Source organism: Propithecus coquereli, unplaced genomic scaffold, assembly GCF_000956105.1.
Source record: "Propithecus coquereli isolate 6110/MARCELLA unplaced genomic scaffold, Pcoq_1.0 Scaffold560, whole genome shotgun sequence".
Lineage (NCBI taxonomy): Eukaryota > Metazoa > Chordata > Mammalia > Primates > Indriidae > Propithecus > Propithecus coquereli.
The window spans coordinates 408,570-436,198 of NW_012151508.1; the positions used below are offsets into that span (position 1 = coordinate 408,570).

Here is a 27,629-nt window from a genome sequence, read left to right on the forward strand (position 1 = left end):
GGAGGCGGCACAGGAGCCCTAGGCTATGTCGCCCAGGTCTGGCGAGCCCTGCCCAGGTCACGGTGCTGCTGTTTCCTCTCCTGGGCCAGGACCCCCCGGGAAGCAAACTCTGACATTCACTGTTCACAGGACACAAACCTTCCAGTCTCACTGCTGTTTATGAACCAGTGGCCCCAGGCTCTGCGGAACCAGTCGGGAGGGTTTCTCTGTCTTTCAATATGATTTGCTCCCGAAGAGCCAAACCTGAGGTTTAAGGTGCGTTTTTACCTCTGCAGGAAAGGCAGGGTCTGGGTGTGGACATTGCCTCATCTTACGGTTTCAATCCCCTTTGCTGATGAGCAAGAGGGGAGCCGCCGCCCCCGCCGGTACCTGACGAGGTGACACAGACAGTGGGGGACGCAGAGCCCTCCTGGGCCCGGCCAGGAAGACCAGGCGTGGCAGGGCCAGGTCGGGGAGCAGGTGCCAACCCTGCCCCTGGGCAGCCAGCAGCTGCTCCTTACAAAGAAACTCCTGCCACCCACATGATGGAATCTGGGCTTAGGGGTAAAGAAGAAGTGGTTGAAGAAACTTTTTTAGAGAAAAGATTTTCATGAGACAAAACACAGCTAATGTTCAAAAAGACAGAAAAATGGCAAATAGAGAAATTCAGCACACCTGACAAAGGTTTAATCCTCATAAGATAAACTATCGTCAGAGATGATAACCTGAGCTACTGGTAAGATTCTGTCCTGGGCCGGGCGCGGTGGCTCACGCCCGTAATCCTAGCAGTCTGGGAGGGCGAGGTGGGAGGATTGCTTGAACTCAGGAGTTCCAGACCAGCCTCAGCAAGAGCGAGACCCCGTCTCTACTTAAAGAAATAGAAAGAAATAAGCTAGACAACTAAAAATATGTAGAAAAAATTAGCCGGCATGGTGGTGCACGCCTGTAGTCCCAGCTACTCAGGAGGCTGAAGCAGGAGGATCGTTTGAGCCCAGAAGTTCGAGGTTGCTGTGAGCTAGGCTGATGCCACGGCACTCTAGCCTGGGCAAGAGAGTGAGACTTTGTCTCAAAAAAAAAAAAAAAAAAGATTCTGTCCTGAATACGACCATTTGTCTTTTTCTGCTATTGTTGAAAACAAGGACTGTTTCCCTCCTTAAATGCTCCCCACTGTGCTCTCAGTGGCATCAGAGCAAGCTCTTCCCAGCGCCATGTGGTATGCCGTAGGCAAGCGTGGCGGCTGCTCACGAGGTACGTGAAGACCCGAGCGGAGAGCGATGGCCTCTGCTCCGACCCCACGGGTGGCCGGGAACTCCAAGCTGGTGCCACCGGCTGGAGCACGTCTGCTGGAGGGTCTGTGAAATGCTTTCTACAACGGTTCTTTTGAAGCACAGCTGAAGGATTTGTATGGCCCTGAGACAGTGACAGACACTGGAAACTGGGGGGGAAGGGTGGGGGGCGAGGGGCAAACATCTGTCTGTTGGGCACAGTGTGCTCCACGCTGGTGACAATTGCGCCACAAGCCCTGACTTCAGTCAGATATGATTCATCAACGTGACAAAAAAACACTGCACCTCCCCTAAATTGTTTTTTTTTTTTTTTGAAATTAATAAAAAAAAAAGAAAAAAAAAAAAAAAAAAGAAAGAGTAGACTGAATATTCTGCTGAAGGATGATGAGGAAATCACACACCATGAAACCCTACCCAGGGCTGGCCGGTGGGCATCAGAGCACACCGTTAGGGGCTCTGTCCCCTTGAAAGATGAAACTAGGAGACGACAACAGCCCTGACCTATAAACGGATTCTCAGCGCGGTTCCGTTGGGGTGGTCGGGAGCAGCCCCACCGTGTTCGGACTCCAGCTCATGATGGACCTGGAGTCTGGGCACCGTCACCCCCACTGATGTCGCCTGAGCCACTTGGTAGTGTGAGGACAAGACACCAGGTGACACTGCAGCCGTCACCGGCACGTGTGCAATCACAGTCCACATGGAAATGCAGGAGCCCAAGGTATCTCAACCCCAGCATGGTGCACACTCTGGCACGCGGCCCCCGGGTGGCGTCCCGTGCAATGCAGGGCGTGGAGCAGTGCCGCACCCCACCCGCTCGGTGCCAGGAGCACCCTTGCTGTGGCCACAACTGCCCCAGACACTCCCGCGCCTGTGGGCTGCACAAGGGGAACAGAAGAGGGATGTGGCCAAGAACCACCGATGGAACCCTAACACCCGATGAGTGTTTTTAGTGCCAAATGCTGCTGACGCATCCCTTGATAAATCTCTTTCCACAGGACACTTCCGTGAGAAACACAAGCACTAACCCAGAACAACACACAGCCACGCAAGTACGGAATTCCAGCTCTACCTTCCCTGCGTGGACGCAATACAGAGATCCACTCGCACGTGGCGGCGCACCGGCTGCAGGGGCGCCTGGGAGTCCTGGGGCAGGGCGTGGGGGGCTCACCTCTTTGTCCATACTCTCTAAATCCTCCTTACACAGAGTGTACAGCGGCATTGTCTCTGACATACTGGGCTGTCGCCTCCTCCTAGAAGGGCCAGGCTGCTCTCCATCTCGAGCCTCGGGCAGCTCCTCACCAAACATCTGCTGCTGATGTGGCTGAACAGCTCTGAAATGAATTTTATAGGTGCCACATGAGGAAAAGCAGTTGGAATTGCACTTTTCAGACTGAATCAGATTCCTGACTCTAGGACTAGGTAAACAAACAAACATACACCCGCAGAGAATATTTCGGTTATGCAGAAACATGACGTTCTGTCATCAGTGCCGGCTCGCTGCGCTTGATCAGCGTTTAGTTGCTGCGTCAAGTTTCTGCTAGCTGGGCCGGGCTGTGACAAGCCCTGCTGGTGCTCACTCCTGCTGCAAGATAACACCTACCTTCTGTTACCAACAAACCACCGCTGCCCACAGAGCACCTGCCCAGCTCTACTCAGCCCTAACAAAGCTCGAACTGTGAAGGGAGGGGACAGTTCCTAGAAACCACGAGGAAGTGTCATTTACCTTCAAGGTAAGTCAAGAGAGCTATAAAACATCAAACAAACAAAGCAACATTTATATCCTATCCCAGCTACAAAAACACACACAGAAATGTAACGGTGAATTTATGAAACAGACGTCAAAAGCCTGACATTAAAATCATTTGTTCATAAAGAATAGGAAAAGATAATTTAACATCATGTTTGTATAGCTTTATTATAATTTAGCATTATGCTTGTATAGCTTCACTAAACTATTGAGTATTACTTGGATAAATCAACCAGCAAACACTAATCTGCTGTTTCAAGGACAGTTATGTTACACTGATTATTCTACTGTACTAAAATCACACTTCTGTTTGAAATAGTTTCTTTCCTCTGTATACCCCTAGCTACACAGGATCTAGATGGGTCAGGTCCTATAGAATATATGTTTCTGTATGCTAAGACCGTCAGGATCTGGGGCGAATCTTTGTGCAAACTGCGGCGTGTCCTCCTGCGGCTGTGCTGAGGGCGGATCTTCCCAGGGGGGACGACAGCCTGAGGCCAGGAGGTCTCGTGGCTGACAGGACCACAGGTTCCCTCACAACAGACACTGAAGAGAGGGGATGAAACCTTATTACTGTGAAGAAAAATTGGGGTATGAAGTCAAAGTCACAAAATTAAAAAGAAGCTACTATATTAGGTGAACCCAGTATCATCTCATGGAGGTTAGATTTCCTGCACAGAAATCTCAACAATACCGACAGCTCCTTGGAAGTTAAGACGTCACCCTCCCCGCCAACCTCAGCGCCCGCCAGCCTCGCTGACACCACGCCAACTCACGCAGCTCCAGCTGTGAACACGGGAAAATGGAAGAAAGAGGAAGTATCTCTTTTTACCAAAAACAAATGTATTATGGTCTCCCTTCAGAAAAGCTGTTCTAATAGTTTTAACCAAAAATGAAACGTAATCACAAGAATGTCCTCTCTGCTGGGAGCTGATGGGAGGGAAAGGAGTGTTCAGTCTTCAGTGGAGAATGGGCCCTCGAAAACGCGTTTGGGTCTGTGGCAGCAGGAGACTGCTTTGGGGTGCTGGCTGCCAGGTGGGCAAGTGCCCCCCGCCCCAAAATCAAATTTCCCTTCAACTTGTAAGATGGTTTGGACCAGTCGCCAAATCCAGGGCTCTCCAAGACCCCTCGGGGCACGTGCAGAACCTCCCTCCTCTGATGCCACACGGAGGCCAGAGCCTCTGTGCGTTTCCACCAAAACAAGACACAATACACTGACTGCTCAGCCAGAGAGAGCTGCAGATATGTAAAACAAAGTCACACCCTTCTCATTAGGGTTCTTTTCAATTTGGAAAATAGTTATTTTTATTTAAAAAAAAGTTACTAATATCCACATGCAACAGCTGAATACAGTCAGCCCTCGACTCTGCAGGGACCTGGTCCAGGAGCCCCTGAGATACCACAGTCCACCCACACCTGAGTCCCGCAGTCAGCCCTGCACATGTGCAGATCTCATGTCCTACCCGTGGATAGGTGGACGGACGCATGCAGCTTAAACCTGTGTTGTTAAACCTGCGTTATTATTTCAAGATGAATTAACAAACGAACATTCAAAAAATCTCTCAGACAGTAACGCTCCATGCCAGCCAACACACACTTGGGGTCTCAGAGAAGGTCGGGGGCCCCGTGGGGAGCCTGACGCCCACCGCACGGACAGGCACTTGGCGGTGACGCCAGCTCTGTGCTGGAGTGGTGTCAGAGAAAGTTGGTCGAGATAGAGTCTCCTGACGTGATGTGAAAGCGTCCGGCTTCCGTCAAAAATCACATCCTACCGAGACCCGGGACGGCTCCGACTGCGTGGACGAAGGCAGCAGAGGCCAACCCGTGCAGGCGGAGACGCCCAAACTTGCCACCATCAACTACAACATAGAAACGATGGAAAACACGAAGCCTCAGCAAAGAAAGAGACACCAAGAAGAACCAAAGGGAAATTTTAGAACTGAAAAATATAAAAGCTAAAACGAAGAAGTGCAGTGACGGTTTCCACAGCAAAACCCAGGAGACAAAGGAAAAATAAAGTCAGTAAAGATCGAACAGAAATCACCACATCTCAACAACAGAGAGAGATGGTCAGAAAAAGGAAAAATGAACGCGGCCTCAGGAACGTGAGAGACAGCAGGAGACACACAGCCACGTCTCTGGAGTCTCACGAGAGGCAGAGGTGACCCTCAAGAATAATGGCTGGAAACGTCCCAAATTTGGCAAAAGACAAACCTTCCAATTTGAGAAGCCAAGTGAAACCCAAACACGGCAAACCCCCAAATCCACACCAAGACACATCTTAAACTTCTGATTAAAGATGAAGAGAAAACCTTGATCGCATCAAGAGAGAAAAGACACCTTCCCTACAGGGAAATGATTCCAACGACAGCAGCTCTCTCATCAAAAACCATGGAGCTCAGAAGGAAGCGGGACATTTTTCAGGCACTAAAGAAAAAAGAACTATCATCCCAGAGTCTACCCAGCAAAAATATCCTCAGAAATGAAGGGACCCAAGACACTCGGCCAGCAGCAGATCCGTCTGGGGTGCGAGGGGCTCAAGTGTAGGGGGGATAAAAAGTCCAGAAGGGGCCCTTCTGTTAGGAAGGAAGCAAGAATACAGGAAAATACAACGGATTTTCCTTCTCCTCTTGAGTTTTCTAAATTATGTTTCATTGTTGAAGCAAAAATGACAAGAAATATACCCAAAGCAAGCAGAAGGAAGATAAAGGTAAGAAATTAATGAAGTTTAAAACAAAGAAAAAAATATCAATGAAATAGATAACTTTGAAAAAAATCAATAAAGTTGACAAACCTCTAGCAAGATAGACACAGAAAAAAAGAAGAAACAAGTCACCAACATGAGGAATGAAGGAGGTCCGCAGACGGACGGCGAGGACAAGGGAATACCACACCCCACGCTACCCGGGAGGGGGCTGGACGAAGACAGCACGAAACACAAAACTGGAGATCCACAGTCAACATAAAGAAACATACTTAACAAAAATGTATGAAAATCATTACATGCCATGAACACATGAGCTGTATTTAAAGGTTGCAAGATTGTTTCAATGTTCAAAAACCAATGTAATCCACCATGTATTAACAGGTTAAAGAAGAAAAATCACATGATCATATCAATAAACACACATAAAGCATTTAAAAAATTCAACACCCACTGGTGAGAAAAACTCACAGAAAACAGGAATAGAGGGGACCTTCTTCAACTTGATAAAGACCATCACAAAGGACCTACAGCTGACATCACACTTAGAGATGGAAGACAACGCTTTCGCTCCAAGACTAAGAAAAAGGCAAAAATGTCCACAGATCAAAGGAACAGACAGAGAGCCCAGAAACAGACCCACACGCACAGCCCCGGCTGCTTTCTGGCAGCGTTGCAGGAGGTTGGGGGCGGGAACACGGCAGGTTCCACACAAGGGGCTGGAGCCGGAAAATGGACCCAGCCCAAGCCTCACACCCTGCACCAAGATTAACCGAACATGGATCACCAAGTATTAAAGGTAAAACCATAAAACTTTTAGAATAATGCAGAAGAGAAAATCTCTGGGATCTAGGACTAGATTGACAGTTAACAGATTTCACACCAAAGTACAATTCCTACAAGAAAAAACTGGTAAATAGAACCTCATGAAAATTAAGAACTTTTGCTTTGCTAAAGATCCTCCTAACAGGATAAAAAGACAAGCTACAGATTGGGAGAAAATAAGTGCAAGCCACAAACCCAACTAACGACTAGCATCTAAAATATATAAGGAACTCTCAAAATAAAACAGTAAAAACCAAAAAATCCAATCAGAAAATGGGCAGAAAACACAAGACAGCCATTCTACTGAACAAGATATGCAGATGAAAAATAATCACATGAAAAGATGTTCAACATCACTATTCTTCAAGGACATGCAGATTTAAGTCATCATGAGATCGCTACACACCTATCGGAATGACGAACACAAACACTGACACTGCTGCTGAGATGTTCTAGAAAACAGTGCCACAGTTTCTCAGAAAGACTAAACACACACCACATAACTTAGCAATTGTATTCCTGGGCACATATCCCAGAGAAATAAAAACTTCCCTTACCCAAAATGCATGGGACCAGAAGTGTTTTCGGTTTTGGAACATTTGCATTATACGCATCGACTGACCATCCAAAATCCAAAATGCTACACTGAGCATTTCCCTTGAGCGTCATGTTGGTGCTCAGAAAGTTTTGAATTTGGGGGCACTGTGGATTTTGGATTTTTGGACGACACGCTCAACACCTGCACAAATGTTTACAGGAAAAGCTGGACACAGCTCTGGCGTGCTTGCCGGGGTGAATGGTTAAGCAACGATGCTCGTCCACACACCACGGAGGACTGCTCAGCGGTAAAAAGCAAGCAGGTGCTGACACAGCAGCCTGGCTGACCCTCGGGGGATGGTGCTGAGTGAAGAGCCAACTCCAGAAAGTTCCGCTATCTGTGGCCCCACGTTTACCTCGTCTTGACACAACTGCAGGGACACAGAACAGGCTGGTGGCTGCTGGGGGACAGGGAAGAGGCGGCCAGGAGGGGAGTGGGCATGAGAGGAGTGCAGGGGGTGCCCTGGCGAGAGGGGTGCTGTGTCTGGGAGTGGGGGTGTCAGGCTGGGCTGCAGTTTTGCAGCTTTTACCAGTTGGGGAAACTGGGTACAGGGACCAAGGATCTATTTGTATTACTTCTTCAACTGCAGGTAAATCTACACAGATCTCAGAAAGTTTAATCAGAAACATCACATGTTCACAGGTAATTGCACACAGCTGCCCTGGCGGGACGCACATTCTGACTGGTGAGGGTATGGGCCATGTGCCCCCTCAGGCACCGGTCCCTCCACGGGGAATGCCACGCCTCGGGCCTCACACACTCTCGCTGAGGATCCCCCTGCCAGCATCGTCTCAGGAAGCCTCAGGGTGGGAGGAGTGGCCTCCTCTGCGTGGCTGAGGGGACCACGCCTCTCCAGGGCTGGGACACTCTGAGTCAGGGCCATGGCTGGACTGCCCCCGCCAACCGGTAGCGTTCTGAGCCTGCGCACGGGTGTCTAGGAGACCGCAGCCTCGCCCAGTGCATCACTCCCTGACCCACGCGGATGACGCGGGGAGGCTCCCACACACCTGTCCACCTGAGCAGTGCCCTGGCCCAGAACCACAAGCACCAAAGCAAGAATGAGCAAAAACTTACACCCTCCACGTCAGGGGAGGAGGCCGTGGAGATGGAGACGCAGTCCTAACTGCCACTGGCCGCCAGGTGCCCTGTCACAATGGGGTCCGCACGGGGTTCTGCGTAGAACGGGCTGCGCCACCATTCGTGGCGGGGGGGCTGCCCTGCAGCATCCCAGCAGAGAGGCAGGCGCCCAGGACAGACGAGGTGTGTGCCATCCAGGCAAGGACAGCAGGCGGCCTCTGCCACGCAGGGGGCTGCAGGGCCCCGAGGCACACAGGGAACGGGCTGCTGTCCCGTCGGATGTGGGGAGCAGCTACTGGAGACCCCTCGGGACAACCTGCACCCTACAGTACCTGTGTTCCTGTGTGGAGACCTGCATGAGAAACACGACACGGACGTGTCTCTTTAGTGTGCGAGATGGGCAGGCACAACATGACTCGGATGGGGAAAGGCTCTGGGTTTAAATTAAAAGGGAACATTTCACACTCTGTCACCAAGACGGAACACGTTGGATCTCACCCAGCAAGGAAAAGGTAAAGTCCATTTACCGAGTTACGGCAGGACTGGACCACACACGTGACCAATCCAGGTCTAGCCCCTCATCACGGCACAGAAAGCCCTCTGGGGACATCAGTCTGGTCCCCGTAGGTTTCTGTCCCTCGGGTGTCGGGAGCTATGTTTAGACGGGGAGAGGAGGAGACCAAAACGGGGATTCCTTTTTTCTTACAAAGTTGGTCATTTCATCAATCTTGAAAACAGAACTATTAATATCAACGAGCAGTACCAACGCTTATTAGTTTCAGGAGAACACATAGTTTCCTACATATTCAAGTGAGGAGAGAAACAAAATGTGATTAATTCAATGTGACAAAGGTTGTTTAGGTACCTCTGAGGTAAACGAGACCAGCACAACATGCTGGTTTGGATACAGCAGTGCCACCTTCCACCACAACATGTATATGGTTAATACGGTTTAAGAAATCTTATTAATGTCCTTTGGAAACCCAAATGGGCAGGTAACAACTTAAGAAAATTAATATTTTGGTGCAAATCACACTTCCAGATTAAAAAGAAAAGGCGATTTCATCCAGTCCACTCGTCAGAACGAACTGCAGCCCGGGAGGTGCGTTCGCCTCAGGAACGCAGGCGCAGGGAGGCGTCATTTGAAACTGAACCACTGCTGTTCACATAAATTATACACATTTCAGAACAGATACGTGGTTATCTATTGCCATATTATTAGTGTTATTCAAGTAAAAGAGTGTTCAATTTCATTCAAGTTCAGTTTGCCGTCTGCATGGTCTGTTTTCAGATAACGATTACTTCTTTTCATCTATCTGAGAAAGTCCTAGTTTGCAGACACTCCAAGCAAGTCTGAATAATTCAAAAACCAATTTTGTGTCCAATTTTTAACACTTCCATATAGTTTAACACAATATGCTTTTGTTCTATTTAAGAAAAAATAAGTGAAAGGTTTGTGATTTTATTTTCAATAGTACGCAGATTCTAAAAAACAGGTATTGCTCATGTAGCTATCAGCTATCATACTGATTTTGTGGTGACTTTAAATTATGCAACCATTATTGTAAAACTGCAGCTCAGAAACTAAATTTTAGCCGTATCGCTTTAATGTCAAGAGCTGTCATGTTTCCACTAATTCAGATTTTAACATACTAGGGAATACAACCTACCACAATAATCTGGATCACATAACCATTAAGACGTGAGTGAAATGCAATCGTCTGCAAAGTGGAAATCTCTGGTTACTGTCAGTATAAGCCTATTCTTCGTATTTCCTCAGTAAGTCGTCCAGCGAGGTTTGTCAACACGGCTGGAAGGCTGGAATTAATTAAGTCAAACAAAGAAATGCACTAGCACTGAAGGACGAAGTCCTAGCCTTCTAGAAAGACATTTGGTAGCTGCCTTGCACAGATCTCGCCGACAAGCGTGCTTCTCCCTGACTCCGAGGGCTGCGCACTCAAGGCCACAGTCTCGACCGCACCAGGACAGACCGGGATGCATGAAGGGTCTGGAAGAGAGAACTTCTTTCCATCACCTGTAAACAGCTGTTTCTAGCCCAGCATTCTAGGTTCTAGGGGAGTAAGTAGAATGTGTCTGAACTTGTGAAGTCTCTCAGAAGCCACAGTTCACGGGGCCTGAGCCAGGTGCGAGCAGCGGTCCTACTCTGCCACGTGTGCCGCTGACGCCTGCTGAGCTGCTGGAGGAGCCTCCCCCCCAGGACTCCGCTGCCTGAGCCAAGTGCCCCTGCTGACCACAGAGCTCACCACGTCCGGTTCTGACGGCGTCTCTGGCACCAGCACCTGCCGCCACACTGGCCTCTGCCCCGCCATGGCTCACTCTCCACCTGCCTCTCCCCAGAGTGCCAAGTCCTCGCTTCATGTCTGCGTGCTAAGCCTCCTGCCCTGTCCCAGCAGCACCTGGGCAGCTCCCAGTGTCCGACGCCTTCATTTTGAGCCAGCACCACGTAGTTCTAACCCTATTTCTTAGCAGTCATGGCTATAGAACTTTGTCAGAAGTTTCACTGAACCTTCTAATCCTGATCCTGTCCTCCCACGCCCGGCTGTGTCCATGATACAGAAACACGCCCAGGTTCAGTCACCTGGGCATCCTGGGTAACCTGCTGGCTCCACAGTGAGTTCACCTCCCACGCTGCTGTATTTGCTGCTAGTCACAAGACATCTGCCCCCACGCATGTGCTGGCCAGGGTGCCAGGTGGCATCCTGTGCACAGCTCAGAACCCCAGCACCAGGGCCCATTCTAACGCAACATCTGCCTGGAAACCTTGTCTTCGGGGTGCACATGGGAATTTGCAAAATCAGGGTGGCTTCACTTACCCCAAGGCTGCCGGCAGCAGAACCTGCACCCAGACACCCCCTTCTCTGGCCATGCCCACCCTCCTCCTGGACCCAGCCTGCTGCACCCTGTCCTGCTTACGTTCCAATGCAGGACACCTAGGGGAAAAGGAGGATCTCACCACCGTTAAAGAACATCCCAGCAACAGAAAATGTAACCACCTGGTAACAAGCAGAGTCCACCACGAACAACCCAAAATCTGCACACATTACAATTTTAACAAAGAGAACAACAAGGCTGGATTTTTAAAAACCAACCACCTCTGAAGTACTTCGGGGCAGTAAAACATAGACACAGTGCCAGAAACCCTAATGCAGCACACCCCACGGCATAACCCAAACCGGAGTCACTCCAGATACAGAGGCCTTCCGTCCCCATCACGCCCGCCACAAATGCAGGCAGCGCACTGCTCGCTTCCACCCCGCCTCCCAGTCACCAGCTGCTTGTTCAGCAGCTGCCTGACATGCTCACACTTTAAAAAATGGGTAGAATTTACTGCAAATGAGATCCCCCCAAAATTTTAAAATAGGGCAGGGGGGTTCTGAATAAATCCACTGTGAGGAACATTCCAGGAACAAGTTTACAGAGAATGCTACACAGAGCTCAGTTCAACGGACTGTTTATAAATGTTTGAGCCAAAGATGTTCGCTGCAAAGAAAAACACCTAACATTCCACATCGCTCCAGAAGGGTGAAGCTCCCCGAACCTCGGGACACTCCAGGCCACGTCCCCCACGTGTTAGTGGCCAACATCGTCCTCAGGGTGTTTCTGAAACTTACAGCGAACACTTCCCAGACGGGAAGGCACAGCAACGCCAGGCCTGGATGGGGAGCGGTCGGGCCACAGGGGAGCTCACTGCCATGAACCACGGGCCAACCCCCACACGCAGAGCCCACCCCCTCCAGGACAGCCAAAAATCAACGCGAAACGAAACAGGCTCTCTCCAGCTGCCAGCGTGAACAGCTGTACAGACGTGTCAGAGACATGCCATCCACATGCACACATGCGTGTGCATGACATGCTGACGTGCCCCACTAGGTGGAGGGCGACCGCAACAGATTCTTGGCAAAATCACTGATCTCGCCTATTACAGTTAAAAACATACTTGGCCTTGAACTCGGTGACCCACTTTTGGAAAGTCACTCCAAAGGGAAACCAGCAGCAGCCGCAGGTCGTAATTCGACTGTGCAGATGAACAAACACTACGTTGCTGGGGGATGTTTAATTAGTGATGATGCTTTCAGTTACCAACGACAAAGCAGTGAGTAACCCAAAGCCCGCCTCAAACTGGCATCTCAGGGACGTGCCGGCTCCTGTCGGGGGCCCCCGAGGCAGGCGGGCTTCAGGCTGAGCTCCCAGGAGGGCGACATTATGCCGGGGCCTTGATGCTTCCTCTCTGCCTGCTGGGTTGGCTCCGTTCCAAGGCCGGCCACGGAACTGTCCACATCCAGAGAGAGGGAAGCCACAATCTCTAACAAATGTCCTGGGCGGACCTCTCAAGTGTCCCCGAGGCTGGAGAACGGCAGAGGCACGGACACAGGTCGCAGTCACTGCCCATCCCGAAACCCCCTCGAGGAGAACCGCGCTGAGCCGCTCAGGCCTGGCACTACGGGCGGAATGAAGGCCACTCCGGTTTCTGCTCTGCTAACCGTGTGGGGCGACTGCTGGGAGGGTCGGGGGCTCTCAGAAAAGAAAGGGGAAAGGGATGCGTGATCACACGTGTATCATGGGAATTTCCAAGCAATGACCACTTCGGGAAAAACAGCCAAATAGTCCTCATTTAAATCTCCAGAACGGTCCTACGGCCACGTACAAGGTGGCCTGCAGGGGACACGCCCTCAGGCTGAGGGCTGACTTCGTCCATGCAGAGGAGCGAGGAAAAGGTCGGCTCAGGAGGTCCCCTCACCGGCACAGACCTCGACCTCTCTTGGGCAGCGCCAATCCTGACTCCCTAAGCCTCTGGCCCAGCGCGGTTTCTCCTCGTGTGCCCATTCACAAAGCGCCACTGCCGCCACTTCCCGAGTCTACTCTGAGCACATGAACACGTGGCAGGGCAGCAGGGACAGCCGTGCCCGACCACTGGAGGGTCTGCAGGGAGCAGATACAGAGGGTGGGGCACGGAGGGGTCGGAACTGGCCCCACATGGCCCGGCCTCTGCTGAGCACCCAGGACACATAACCAACCAGGGCGGGTCCGGTCTACAAATGAAGCAGCCTGTGCGGGATGTTTTAGAGGCTAATTCGGGAGGTTTCTGTTCCAGTTCTGGGACCTAAGACAGGACAGAAGAACAAACAAAAAGCCCAGGAGTGTAAGTGGGGAGGTGTTTCCCTAAATTGGGAGTCAGTCCTCAGCCAGGCCACCCAACAGACTCAACAGCCTCTACCGTCACCTGTCCTCACTGCAGGTACCCGCCACCATCCCTTAACAGGACTAAAACAATGAACTCAAAAAACCCCGGGCGCCAGCTCCCGCTAACAAAGGACAGCTCTGAGGTGCTGCGATGTACCTGAAAGAGGATGGCTCCCCGTGGACAGGCAGGGTGCCAGGGGGCGGGGGCTGGGGGCCCTGGGCACCTGTCCTGACGAGCTTCCCGGTGCTGGAGTCGTAGACCCGAACCTCCGGGCCTGGCGGGGCCTTGGGGTGCACGGGCATCGGGTGGAACAGCGTGGACGGGAGCATGCCCTCCCTGTCAGCAAAGGCCGCGGGGCTGCTGTCCCTGTTGAGCAAGAGAACAAGGGCCATGAATGTGGTGCTGGCCCCGGTGGGCAGAGGGTCGATTGCCCAGCAGGCACCGCTCTTGGTCCCTAAGCTCATCCAGGTGGAAGACGTGCAATTCTTAAATTCTAGAACCCAAAAGCGTGCGAGAGTTACAGTGCCCAATCCTGTAGAGAAATGACAGTCTTGCTGTCAGGAGCTGAAGGGCGCAATCCCAGGACTGGACTATGTCGATCCCGTACCCTCAAGATGCTCTGAGGCCCTCCGCGGAACTTTACCCCAGATGCAACGCTCAGATTTCTGACACAGAAGAGTCCTCCTCTCAACAGCACATTCGTGTTCCTGCTGCTTTCCCCAGTATGCCGACTCTCACTGTGAGCACGTAAAGACGGGACCCCCGCTTCTCCCTGTGCCACCACCTCTGAGTGTTGCATATGGTTTTGCAAACCTGCCCCAAGGCTCGACTGACCACGGCTTTTCTGTGGTCGACCACTTTTCCTGGCACCATCCTAAGACCTAGCCTACCCTTTAGGTAACTCCTGTAACTACTCCCCAGCGTAGAGAAATGTAATCACTCTAAGATCCACTACTAAACGCCACACCACACTCAGAGAAAAAGCAATGCCAGTTCTTTTCTCAGGTGTGAGTGGTCACGTGAGCTCCTGAAGCTCACCTGTGGGCCCATAGGGTCTGCGGAGCAGGAGGTGGGGTGACCGGGACGGAGATGCAGAGGCCCCCACAGGTCCCAGGAAACACCCAGCAGCGGAGTTCCCTCCCCGCCTCTGCGGAGCCTTGGTCTCCCGCCCGCAAATCTGGGCGAGGGCCTCCAGCGGTACCTCTGTGCTCGGGCGTCGTCCTCCCTGAGCGGGAAGAGCTGCTCCTCCACCTTGTCCCAGCGCTCGAGGCAGCTCCACAGCCAGTCGGGGCTGACCACGTGCAGGTGCCCACACCCCTGCGCCTGCAGGACCTTCTCCGTGCCTGTGGGGAAACCGCGTTCGTCAGGTCATCCCTGCAGCTGCTGGGCTTTGGAAGTGCGGAGCGGCAGGGCGCGGGCTGTGGGGGAGGGGCTGGCGGCTGGCATCGCATGGGGGAAGGAACCTCCGCGGGGGTAGCCTCTGCACATACCCAGCTGCTCCGGAAGCCCACAGGTTCTGCCGCCAGGGCCTCCGGGCCTGGACCCTGGCCTGCAACCCTCTCCCTTCCCACTCCGCAGCCACTGCCCCACAGGGCCACCCTCTCTCAGGACCCCAGGCACTGCACGACCTGACTCCCACACCCCGGAACACGTGCCCTACCACACGCTGGGCGACGGCGGCCATTGACCTGCCCTATCCTCTGCCCTCCCCAGGCCCCCAGGCTCCTGCAGACCTTGCTCCCCACCCCGCCGGCTCCAGGGGCTGAGTCGCCCACTGATCCTGTGCCTCCTGCTGCCTCTCCAGCCGTGACCGTAACACACACAGATGGTGCAAGTTTCACGGTACCCCTGCAGACGCCCAAGGCCACTGAGGCCTGGTTTGAGCCTGAATCCTGGACACAACACAGCAGCTGACCACAGGCCAGGGCAGGGCCCCTGACACCCCACAGGACAGAACTAGGTGTCTCTCAGTCTCAGTGACCGCGTGGACAGCAGTCCCGGAAGGACCTCAGACCACACCACCTTCCTCCCCAGTGGACTCTCAGCTCCTCCACGAGCCCTTCAGGGCCCCAAACCGAGCTCTACCTCCAAGACCGCACCACCCCACTCAGCCACACCATCCTCAGGGCTGAGCAGGTGAGGGGCGCCAAGCACAGCGTGGGACAGGACCCCGCAACCAAGTCCCTCTTGCTGTGTCCTTGGGAAAGTCACTTCTCCCAGCGGCCAGGAGCCCCGGTGCTCTGGAAGGGGGACCTCCCTGCCTCTGGGAGGTGCGGGGGTGGTGCTCTCTTGGGACATAAGGTTTCTCGGGGACACGTGAACAGCCTGCCTCTGCCATCTCAGCATCCTACGCTGATAAGCACCTCCCACTCACCCTTTACTCAATGCAGCTTGGACTTGTGTCAAACGTGACCTGGCCCATCCTGGAACCACCGAGTTGAGTACAACCCATGCCGACCTTTGTGGAGCCGGGCGGGGATCAGCTGAGCCCCTGAGGCCCCCCTGAGCCCTGCAGGCGGCTCCGAGTATTTCGAAGCCCTGACTCAGTCGATGGAGGTCATGAGAGAAACGGTGATTTGATGAGCAGCCTAAGGTGATTCCTGCAGCCCTCATTTGGGAAAAAGCAAATTGCTTGTGAGGAGCATTTTCAAAACGTAATCAGATGTATGTTTTCTTTAAGCAGTGAGTACAATGAGCCTTCAAGACCTCCCCAACCGTAAGGGCCCCGTCTCACTCGGCCCCAGCCCCAGCTGTGCCCCAGGCAGACTTTACCGCAAGGAGCAGCCACCCCTCACACCCACTCTCCAACGACAGAAACTGTCCCGTGTGCGCTTCGGGTGAAAACCTGCGCTTGTTTTCTAGCACAGAGGGCCGGTCAGTCTCCCACCCCGACTGCTGCACCTGCCTCCCGACTTCTCCGTTGCACCCCAGCTCGATTCCCTGCTCTCCAGCTGAGCCATGACTTCCGCTCCTAGGAGAAGGTCCTGACCGCACACGGAGCACACACACCCGCCACAGCGCTGGGCGTGACCCATGTACTCAGGCAAACATAAGACGCTCAAATTGGAATTTAGCCAAAATAGTTATTACTCTGTTCTTAAAAGGTAATGGCTCTGGCAAATGGTCCTGAAGGTTCAGTGAGTAACGGAAAGCTACGGTGACTTTGCAGAATGACTACGACAGGCCCCCCAGCCTCCCCTACCTTGGCAGAGCACCCTGTCCACCACTCCCGCACCCCCAGGGCCTGGCACACTCACCTGGCCGCGCGGCGATCAGGTGCGTGGCTCTGTCAGGGGCGTCGGGGCTCAGCACCAGCTGGGTGACTATCTTCGCGCCCAGGGCCGTGGCGTGGTAGTGCTCCCGGGTCTTCTCTATCGGGAAGTTTGTGGGGTGCAGCCCGCTAAATATGATGGCGACATCCGCCAACACTTTACTCTTGAGTTCAGGCACGATTTTCCGTATATCCGGAGCTTCCTCGATCTCCTTGTTGAGGTACCTGTCGTACTTGGCGTAATAGTCAGTGTGCACCCGGACCAGGATCTCCTCCAGGTAGATGAGGTGGTCGTCGTCGTCTGTGTCCTCCTCCTCCTCCTCCTCCTCCACGCTCTGGTCCAGGGACTCGCCCGCAGTGATGCCGGACTGCTCGCTGTTCTGCGACTCTGTCTCCGCCTCCTTCCTGTCCGCACAGCCGTTGCCCAGGCCGCAGAGGCTGTCGCGCTCGCTCTCCTCTGGCGCACCCGGCTCGGGCCCTTTGTCCTGAGGATGGACGCTGGGCCCAGACTCCCCGGGGTGACTAGCGCCTGCAGGCCTCCCGCCGCCAGCGTCAGGGGAGCCTGCACGAGGCAGCACCCTCTTGCCCTCTGGGGCAGCTTTGGGCTTTCTCTGGTTGCTCTTTTCTTCACTCTCTCCATCAGAGTTGGTGGAGGATGACGACTTAGGACCCTCCGACTCACTGCTGCTCTCGCTGTCGCTGGATAAGTCAAAATCCAAGTCCGCACCTGGGGTGCCCTGGGCAGGCGGCGTGCCTGGGGAGACCCGGCCGCCCTGCTCACAAGGCTTTTGAAGCTCTAGGGCCTCTGCCGGCTCGTGGCTGCTGGGGCTGCCGGTCGGGGGGGACTGGGCCTGGGCATCCTGCTCACCCGCCTGCCTGGGCCGGGGCACGTCCCCCTGGGGAACAGCTTCACCACCGTTCAGCTGCCTCACGGGCTGCCCCAGGCCATCCCTCTGCTCGGGCCCAGGCGCCTGCTTTCCTTCCTCGGGGTCCCTGGCAGGTGGCGCCTGCTCTGAGACGGCACCTTTAGAAGAATGGTTCACTGAACATGCACACAGAGGAGGGTTACCGTCATAGCATTAAATGACATTCAGAATTAAAACAGCACAGCTCCCCAGCTACGAACCTGACCATCCTCTACACCAGGCCTTGGCAGCTTTTGCTGTCAAAAGCCAGATATGGGTTGAGTATCTCTTATCAGAAATACTTAGGACCAAAAGTGTTTTGAATATTGAATTTTTTCCCCAAATTTTGGCATTTACGCATTAAACCCACCCGCTGAACACCCCAAGTCTGAAAATCCAACACACTCCAAAGAGCATGTCCTCTGAGCATCAGGTTGGTGCTCTAAGGTTTCAGATTTCAGAGCATTTTGGGTTTTAGAATTAGGGATATTCAACCCATAGTAAACATTTGAGGTTTGTGGGCCACAGATGTAGAGTCCCTTTGTTTTACAACCTTTAGAGATGTGAAATGCACTCTCGGCTCACAGACCACAGATTTGGCCTGCGGCCACATCCACCCACCCTGCACCAAGCCCCACCTGCTACACGAATGCCCCCCTCCACTTCCCCATGGCCTCAACACCTAAGTTCTACTTCAGTGACAACAGCAGTAAACACATGACTCAAAATATTTTATTTAAAAATTAAAGATCAGAAATACTTAAAACCAAAATCATTTTTTAGGACAGACTTTGGCTGCGCACTTGCCTGACAGGCTAAACCACACCATGCTTGGGGGCCAGGCCAGGGCACAGCCTGGACGGCTGCACAAGGAGAACCACCATCCGAAGAACCCCACGGACAAATCCCGGGGTCACATTTAAGGAAAACAGGATGACAGATATGATTCGGATGTATTAAATTAAACGGCATTCTTTGATCTTTATTCAAACTGAGAAAACGTTTTAGTGCCATTTTTTTAAAAAGCCCAAATGAAATAGAATAATATCCTGCTTTTCAGCACTACATAAATAAACCCCCAAACCTCTATAATTACTGAAATGCAAAAAGCAAAACAAAAACAAAGTAAACCTTGAATTTTTAACAGCTAAAAGAGATAAGAAATAAAAGATAAACAAGCAAAATGCAAATTATTTTCTTCTAAAGAATCAGGAAAGAGGTAACCCACCTTTTCTTCTCGTCTGAGATTCCCGGGAGCCAGGTGGTGCGTTCAGGTCGCCCGTGCCCTGGAAGTAGACGTACTTCTTCACGGTTATCAGGTTGGGCGCAAACTTCCACACATCTTCCCGGTCATCAATGATGCAAACCATTGAGTCTCCACAAGGAAAGAGGTTTCTACACGTAAAAATGAGTAATTTAATTTGATTTAGTAATTAAAAGCTGTAATAATTGTTCATTTTGCTAAACACAATGGTTTAAGATCATACTCTCTATGCAACCAGCAGATGGCAGGTTAATCAGAGACAGAAACAGACTCCACTGAGGCTTTTGTAGGGTATCTAAACTCAGCGTTCCCAGGAGACGCCAGCGCAGTAACTACACTCTCTGTCCCACTGCTCCAGATTCTGCTCACGGCAAGGAGTCTGCCAACTTTTTCTTTTTCTTAAAGGGCCAGAGAGTAACTACCAGGCTTCGCGGCCCACAGCGACCCTCCTCAACCCTTGTGAAGGGATGAGCTTGTTGACTCTGAACACAGACCCGACTGCCTATTTAGAACTTTCTAAGCCACCCGCAGCCCCCTCTGTGCAAGCCACAGTGCCCACCACCTGCGCCCACCTGGGAAGTGTCCCCATTTGACTCTGACATCCTCATTCAGGTAACTTTTGCTCCTTAATGAACCACTAACATCAGCTCTCATTTTCTTTTGCCTTACTCAATCCGCCCACTCCAACACTAACTAGCAAAAGACAGGTCCATCTTTGAAATAAATAACTTCAGATTCTTCTTAGATAATATTTAACCTGCATAGGTCTCACAGTCTGTGTGGATCCCTAAATCTGGAAAGGGAATGTTTAGATGAGGGTGGCCAGAATGAGCCAAAAAACTGCTGTGACTGAAGTTGTTACCGTCTTCTCAGGAAGAGCCATGAAAACCTACCCTTGATATGGTGTTACCATCACCCACAAAAATAAGCCGCACTGGACACAGTTACAAAGGTAGGTAAAGCCGGTAGAAATGGGGAGATTCCTCGTACAGAGCGAGCAAGAAATGTCAAAGAATATAAAACAGTCCTTCACCCAGGAGCGGGGAGGAGCCAGCCCTGTCGTGAAAGCCGAGGAGACGACGGGAAGGGCACCTAGAGCTGATGGAAGGAAGAAATGGCCACAGGCAAAAATACAGGCAATGTGGTAACTTAGGATGTTATAAACGATGAGCAGGATTAACACCTTGCAAGCTGCTAAAAAATTATAAATCTGAGATGCCAATGCTGATGTCAAAAACCCCTCTGGACAGTGGCTCCACGAAACTGAGGACCTTGCACATCAGGTGAAGTTACAAACGCTCTTTTGGCCAGAGACTGGTCTCTTCACTTTGATACCTTCACAGGTATCTCCCACACACCTGCACCCTCCGTGCAGCTCCACCCTCCTGTGTCCTGGCCCCAGCGGTTGAGTCCCTGAGCCCCCAGGAACCCCTGCCCTTCCCTGGATATTCAAAGGCAGAAGAGCAGTGAGTTCAGACTGGAATGCTGTGGGGATGCACGTTTGCTTCCTGCCTTTCCTGCCGTAACCCTCAACGAGAGGCCTCTGACTAGGAAGGAAAACCTAAAGCTGAAGGGCTGGACTGTCACCTACACCAGGTGTGGTTAGAACAGACACAGAAAGTAGGAAAGTACACAAGCTTGGTGCCCGGCTGACCTGGAGCCTGTGCCACCCAACAGACAGGAGGCGGAGGTGAGGGCTGCTGCTTCCCCCGGCAGACACCAGGGCCTGGCTCCGGAGCAGTTTCAGGCGGGGCTGGGAACCCCTGGGCCACCGCACAAGGCCCAAGAGCCACCAACCCGGAGATGGCAGGAGGGAGGAGTCTGGCTTGGAAAAGAACTTTCCAAGTACACCGAAAATTGCGGGGAGGAGTGTGTGTCTAAATTCCTACACCCTAATTCTCAACACACAGTTTTCAGCCGGGAACGGAATAGTAAGCTGTCTCTGCATGGATTTGCCAAGTACATACCTAAGGTTTCCCGTTTTAGAAAATGGGTCAATACATTCGTCCCTTGATAATATTCGATGAGAAAAAAGCTTCTTCTCGGGGTCTAAAAAGCCTTTGAAAAGAAAACAGGACAAAGACAGCATGTCTGAGACGCATTTGCATCACACCGCACACGGCAAAGCTGTCAAACCTTTCTGTAACAGCAGGCACGCAGCACCTCAGCCAGCACCCGACTCTTTGCCCCTGTTCAGTAAGACTGTTCACTTAGGACAACCTCCCTCGGATTGTAAACTGTATTTCTCAAAAATGATTCATGCTTCTAAGTGTTTATAATTCTGTTAATTTGAAAAACTGTGTAATATGCTGGTGAGTTGCCTATCGAGACTAGAGCAAGTCAGCGTGTGCACACACAATCCCCACCCGCTGCAATGCGCACTGCGCCGGGAACAAAAGGCACCAGATCCCTAACACGAGCACGTGGCAATCCAGAGCCGGGAGCCCTGACTTCGGTTTTGTCACTCCACACAGTGCCCTCCACTGCGTTTCAGTTATCAGTAAACAAAGGTGGTGCGCTAGACAGCTCACAAGCATTTTTAAACCCAAACTCTGACAATACAATCCGTGTTTTGTGAAGACTTACATTTTTAGGTTAATTCTCATTTGATTATTTGTGTTCCCCAAGTCCACCTGTGTTATCTGACACGTGTCCTAACCACCGGTTAACTCACATTGGCTCTCACCAACCCCACCCTGAGCCCACCACCCTGGGCTCATCCTCTACAACACCACCTGTGAAGTCACAAATTTGGTACACACGTTTCCTGTTTTCTAATGCAGGTTGAAATACACACATTGTAATTAAAATACAAAAGTTTATCTGTGTGTCCCCTGAGAATCGCCACGCACACCCCTGGGGCTGTGAGACACACTCTGGGGTCTGCGAGCCCCTCCTGGAGGACGACTCTGCTTGCTGACCGAGGCGTTGCCATCTCTTGGTGTTTCATAATGCAGCATTAATGGGAGGTTTCAATTTCCTGGGATCACTGACTTGTTGGCAATTCATTAAAAAGAATACTTGTTCTTTTAGAAGAAGTAAATTATATATTTTTTACTGTATAAAGAACAACTAAGTTCTATGTGAACACTGAAGCCACCCAGTAGCTACATCCAAAATTTATTAATAGAATTATTAGAGTCTTTACAATAAGATAAAAAGCATCCCAAGCTCTTAACATTTCTAACCTAATCATACGGGTTGATGTCCACGGGCAGAACAGGTGGTGACCACCCAGCTGGGCCCATCCCTGAGCTCAGCCCAGGGGCCCTGGGAATGCGTGGAGGGGGAGCCGCACAGGCCCAATCCTCGCGTGGCAGCAGGACCAAGTGTGACATGCTCAACCCTCAGGCTGCTCATGTCTCTGCCTGCAGGGAGGCCGTGAGTGCAAACACACACAATCAGCATGGCTCCCAAGCCCTTGGAAATAATTAACAAAATATTTTTTAAAGTATGTTAATTTCTGGAATTATTCACTTAATAAAAAAGAACTTTCTATCTTTCCATGTGTCTGTGCTCCTGACAAACTCCTAGACTGGCAGGGGCCCCACCCACCAGGCCCTGGGGGGCAGAACCACCTCACCCAACTACCGTTGCACGGCTGCCAGCTCTAGACTGATGTCGAGTTTCAGGGAGAGCTTCCTTACGTTTCTTTCTCCGTTTTTAAGAAAACATTATTGAGAACAGGAGAGAAATAAAACCCACTGTGCATGTACTACAATGTTTACGACCCGAACACCACTCAACCCAGCTGTGGTAGCTGACCTGCAATCGTGTGCGCGTACAGGCGGCTGCCGAAAGTGAAGACGTGCAGCTCGTACAGCTTGGCAACCTTCTCCAGGAAGTCCCTGCAGTGGGGGCGCAGGCGGGTGTGCAGCATCGGCTCGCCCCGGCCCAGCTGGAAGTGGAAGATGCCCTGGAAGAACGGTACGACGGTCAGAAAGGGCGGCCCGCGGAGACGAGCACCCAGGCACACCTGCAACCACGTGCCCTGCGCGGGAGTCCGCAAGACACGCGTGTGCCCGCCCCACCAGCACGGACGCCATCCACAGTGACACTCTCCGTACACGCACCAGGAGCGAGTGACACAGCTTCCCTACTGGGGGAACAACCTGATGACCAGTGACACTGTTGGCTAACCGGATAACTACGATAACTACCTACAGTGACTACCTATGATAGCTAGACTGACCCATAATAACTACAACACACACCTACGATAACTTCCTTTGTGATAACTACTCGTAATGATTACAATAACTACCTCTGATAATTCTAACTACTGATAACTTCCTACGACAATGTTAACTACCTATGATAACTATAGCTAACCCGATAACCACCCATAACCACGATTACTGCCCAGTCACAGAAGCTTCCCTGAAAGGGCTGTGAGCACTTGGGTGGAGCCCACACTTTCGTCCCTGGTTCTTCTGTCCACACTGTTATTCTGACAGGAAATAAAAAGAGAATCTCACAGTGATGACATTCACGTGTTTCTTCAAATGCGACACCTGTCGAACAGCAGAGCCAGGGCAGACTGCTTAGAACGGATCTCCACATAAAGTGCTGACAGTGCTTTCCCGAGTTACTGAAGAAAGTAAACCAAACAGTCCCAGATATCTTAGTCTAACTCATGGATAGTTTTAAGAAACAGAGTTATTAATTTAAAAATACAACACAAAAGCTGAAATAGTATTCCAAATTATCTTTAGTAGACTGATGAAATTAGTAACACCAACTTATTACATATGATTAGGGTGCAGATAAGTTTGTTTTCTTAGGAAGCTAAACTTTGATCCTTTTAATCCTATTATTTTCTCAGTAAAAAATATTTACTTTTAATGACTTTTAAAAAAAGATGACTTGGTGGCTGGGCGCGGTGGTTCACGCCTGTAATCCTAGCACTCTGGGAGGCCGAGGCGGGCGGATTGTTTGAGCTCAGGAGTTCGAGACCAGCATGAGCAAGAGCGAGACCCCGTCTCTACTAAAAATACAAAGAAATTAATCAGACAACTAAAAATATATAGAAAAAATTAGCCGGGCATGGTGGCGCGTGCCTGTAGTCCCAGCTACCTGGGAGGCTGAGGCAGCAGGATCACTTGAGCCCAGGAGTCTGAGGTTGCTGTGAGCTAGGCTGACACCACGGCACTCTAGCCTGAGCAAAAAGAGTGAGACTCTGTCTCAAAAAAAAAAAAAGATGACTTGGGCCCGTTTCAATTTTTATTAGCTCCAAAGTAGTCACACCTCTCATGATGAAGCTGCTCTGTTAAAAGATTTAAGAGTGAGAACTGTTAGTAACAACTTTCACCTTACTCAGCAGTAAAAAGTCAACAGGTGTCCTGCTTCCGGAGGGGTGGCTGGCACCCTGAGCCCTGCGTTTATGCTTTCCACGGGTCCAGCAGCAGGACGTGGGTTTGGGCCACAGGGTCCCCTCTGGATGCAAAGTTGAGGGTACAATGAGTGCTGCTAATGCAGACAGGACTGTTAGTGCTCAGATCACACCAGACAGACATCAGGACACTGGCACCTCCTAGATCACGCACGTGAGAAACAACCACTAGTTCAGATTGTCCTGTATGGGCATACCTCAGAAGCACTGAGAGAGATTGCTCGACTCTAGACTACCAGAATAAAGCGAATATTGTAATAAAACGAGTCACAAGAATTTTTTGGCTTCCCCCTGCATTTAAAAGGTATGTTTATACTGTAGTCTATTAAGTGTGCAACAGCATTATGGCTAAGTAAACAATGTGCATACCTTAATTTAAAAATACATTACTGTTAAAAAATACTAACAATCACCTGAGCCTTGAGCAAATACTAATCTTTTTGCTGGTGGAGGGTTGTGCCTCAATGTTGCTGGTGCTGACTGACCAGGGTGGTGGTTGCTGAGGTGGGGGCGGTTGCAGCAGTTTCTTAAAATAAGACGACGGTGAAGTTTACTGCATTGATAAAGACTCTTCCTTGCATGAAAGATTTCTTTGTAGCATGTGATGCTGTTTGAGAGCATTTTACCCACAGTAGAATTTCTTTCAAAATTGGAGTCAGTCCTCAAACTCCGCTGCTGCTTTACCAACTAAGTTTGTGGAACATTCTAAATCCTTTGTTGTCATTTCAACAGTGTTCACAGAATCTTCACCAGGAGTAGGTTCCATCTCAAGAAACCACTTTCTCTGCTCATCCATAGGAAGCAACTCCTCATCCATTCAAGTTTATCCTGAGATTGCAGCAATTCAGTCACACCTTCAGGCTCCACTCCTAACTCTAGTTCTCTTGCTGTTTCCACCACATCTGCAGTGACTCCTCCACTGAAGGCTTGAACCTCTATAAGCCATCGATGAGGGTTGGAATCGACTTCCTCCAAACTCCTGTTCATGTTTATTTTTTGATCCCCTCCAATAAATCACAAATTTTCTTAATGGCACCTAGAATGGGGGAGTCCTTTCCAGAAGGTTTTCAATTTACTTTGCCCAGATCCAACAGAGGAATCACTGTCGATGGCAGCTCTAGCCTTACAAAATATCTTTCTGAAATAGTAAAACTTGGAAGTTGAAATTACTCTTGATCTGTGGGCTGTAGAGTGGGCATTATCAAGCATGAGAACAGCATTAATCTCCCTGTACGTCTCCACCACAGCTCTGGGGTGACCAGATGCATGGTCAAGGAGCAGGAATATTCCAAAGGAATCTTTTTTCCTGAGCATGTCTCAACAGTGGGCTTAAAATATTCAGCAAACCATGCTGTAAACACAGGAGCCGTCATCCAGGCTTTGCTGTTCCATTTCTAGAGCACAGGCAGAGTAGATTTAGCATTCTTAAGGGCCCCAGGACTTTCAGAATGGTGGATGAGCATTGGCTGCCACTTGAAGTCACGGCTGCATTAGCCCCTAACGAGAGAGTCAGCCTGGCCTTGGAAGCTCTGAAGCCAGGCACTGACTTCTCCTCTCCAGCTGTGACAGTCCTAGATGCATCTTCTTCCAAGACGAGGCTGTTGCGTCTACATTACGAGTCTGTTGTTCAGTGCAGCCACCTTCCTCAGTGATCTCAGCTGGACCTTCTGGGTAACTTGCCGTAGCTGCTACATCGGCACTTGCTGCTGCACCTTGCACTTCTATATGATAGAGACGGCTTCTTTTCTTAAACTTCATGAGCCAACCTCTGCTGGCTTCCAACTTTCTCCTGTAGCTTCCTCACCTCTCTCGGCCTTCGTAGAAGTAAGGAGAGTCAGAGCCTTGCTCTGGATTAGGCTTTGGCTTAAGGGAATGTTGTGGCTGGTTTGATCTTCTGTCCAGACCACTCAAACTTTCTCCGTATCAGCAACAGGCTGTTTCACTTTCTTATTATTCATATTTGTGTGTTTACTGGAATAGCACTTTTGATTTCCTTCAAGAACTTTTCCTTTGCATTTACAACTTGGCTACTATTTGGTGCAAAAGGCCTAGCTTGTGGTCTATCTCAGCTTTCAACATTCCTTCCTAAGCGTAATCATTTCTAACTTTTGATTTAAAGTGAGAGGCATGTGACTCTTCCTTTTACTTGAACACTTAAGCAGCGGTCCCCAACCTTTTCGGCACCAGGAACTGGTTTCATGGAAGACAATTTTTCCACGGATTGGCCAGGCGAGGTGGCTCATGCCTATAATCCCAGCACTCTGGGAGGCTGAGGCTGGAGGATTGCTTGAGCTCAGGAGTTCAAGACTAACCTGAGCAAGAGTGAAACCCCGTCTCTACCAAAAAGAAAGAAAAAAAACCCCAGCCGGGCGTCATGGTGTGCGCCTGTGCCCAGGAGGCTGAGGCAGAAGGATCGCTTGAGCCCAGGAGTTGGAGGTTGCAGTGAGCTACAATGACCCCACTGCACTCTACCCAGGGTAGCAGAGTGAGACTCTGTCTCAACGAAAACAAACAAGGCAACTGAGCACCCATACTCACAATCCCCCACCCCTCATATTAAAATAAAAAAAAAAATTTTTCCATGGACTGTGGGGGTGAGGGGGAATAGGCAGGCAGGGCTCAGGTGGTGATGTGAACTATGGGGAGTGGCACAAATACAGATAAAGCTTCGCTTGCTCACCACTCACCTCCTGCTGTGCACCCCCCAGGTTTTGTGGAAGATATTAATAATTTTTCCATGGACCCGGGGTGGGGGTGGAGTTCTGTGGCCTGGGGGAACACAGACTTCAAGTCCATTGTAGAGTTATTTATTGGCCTAATTTCAATGCTGCTGTGTCTCAGGGAACAGGAGCCTGAGGAGAGGGAGAGAGACGGGAAACTGCTAGCCAGCGGAGCGGTCAAGCACACACTCCATTTATAAAGTCCTACGAGTGTGGTTTGTGGTACCCCCCAAGAAATTATAATAGTAACGTCAAAGATCACTGACCACAGATCACCACAACAGGTCTGACAGTAATGAAGAAGTGTGAAATACTGAGAGAATTATCAAAATGTGGCACAGAGACCGGAAGTCAGCATATGATGCTAGAAAAATGGCACCGAGAGACTTCCTTAATGCAAAGTTGCCACAAACCTTTGATTTGTAAAACAAACAAACAAATAAAACCAGTATCTACAAAGCGCAATAAAGAGTAATAAAACTCTTAGAACTAACTTCAAATGCCCAACTTCAAAGGCACAGTAAACACTAGATATAGCCAGGGCAACACACACACGGCTCATACTGCGCAAAAGACTACGACGTGGTCCCACACAGGTCCCACATTTACAAAAATGACCAGTACTACTAAAAATATAAACTATGATGTAACAGCACTG

At 50.8% G+C, this 27,629-nt stretch overlaps 1 protein-coding gene across 1 annotated transcript in view; it reads right to left on the reverse strand.

Moving 5' to 3' along the window:
* CTDP1 (CTD (carboxy-terminal domain, RNA polymerase II, polypeptide A) phosphatase, subunit 1) overlaps window positions 1-27,629 on the reverse strand; it is a 65,705-nt gene that overhangs the window by 24,523 nt on the left and 13,553 nt on the right. The window contains exons 5-11 of the mRNA XM_012657810.1: window positions 22,625-22,775; window positions 20,827-20,917; window positions 18,824-18,990; window positions 16,677-17,732; window positions 14,621-14,762; window positions 13,576-13,785; window positions 2,434-2,596 (exon numbers count right to left, since the gene is read on the reverse strand). Coding sequence (XP_012513264.1) covers window positions 2,434-2,596; window positions 13,576-13,785; window positions 14,621-14,762; window positions 16,677-17,732; window positions 18,824-18,990; window positions 20,827-20,917; window positions 22,625-22,775 — 1,980 coding nt within the window. The remainder of the gene's footprint in view (window positions 1-2,433; window positions 2,597-13,575; window positions 13,786-14,620; window positions 14,763-16,676; window positions 17,733-18,823; window positions 18,991-20,826; window positions 20,918-22,624; window positions 22,776-27,629) is intronic.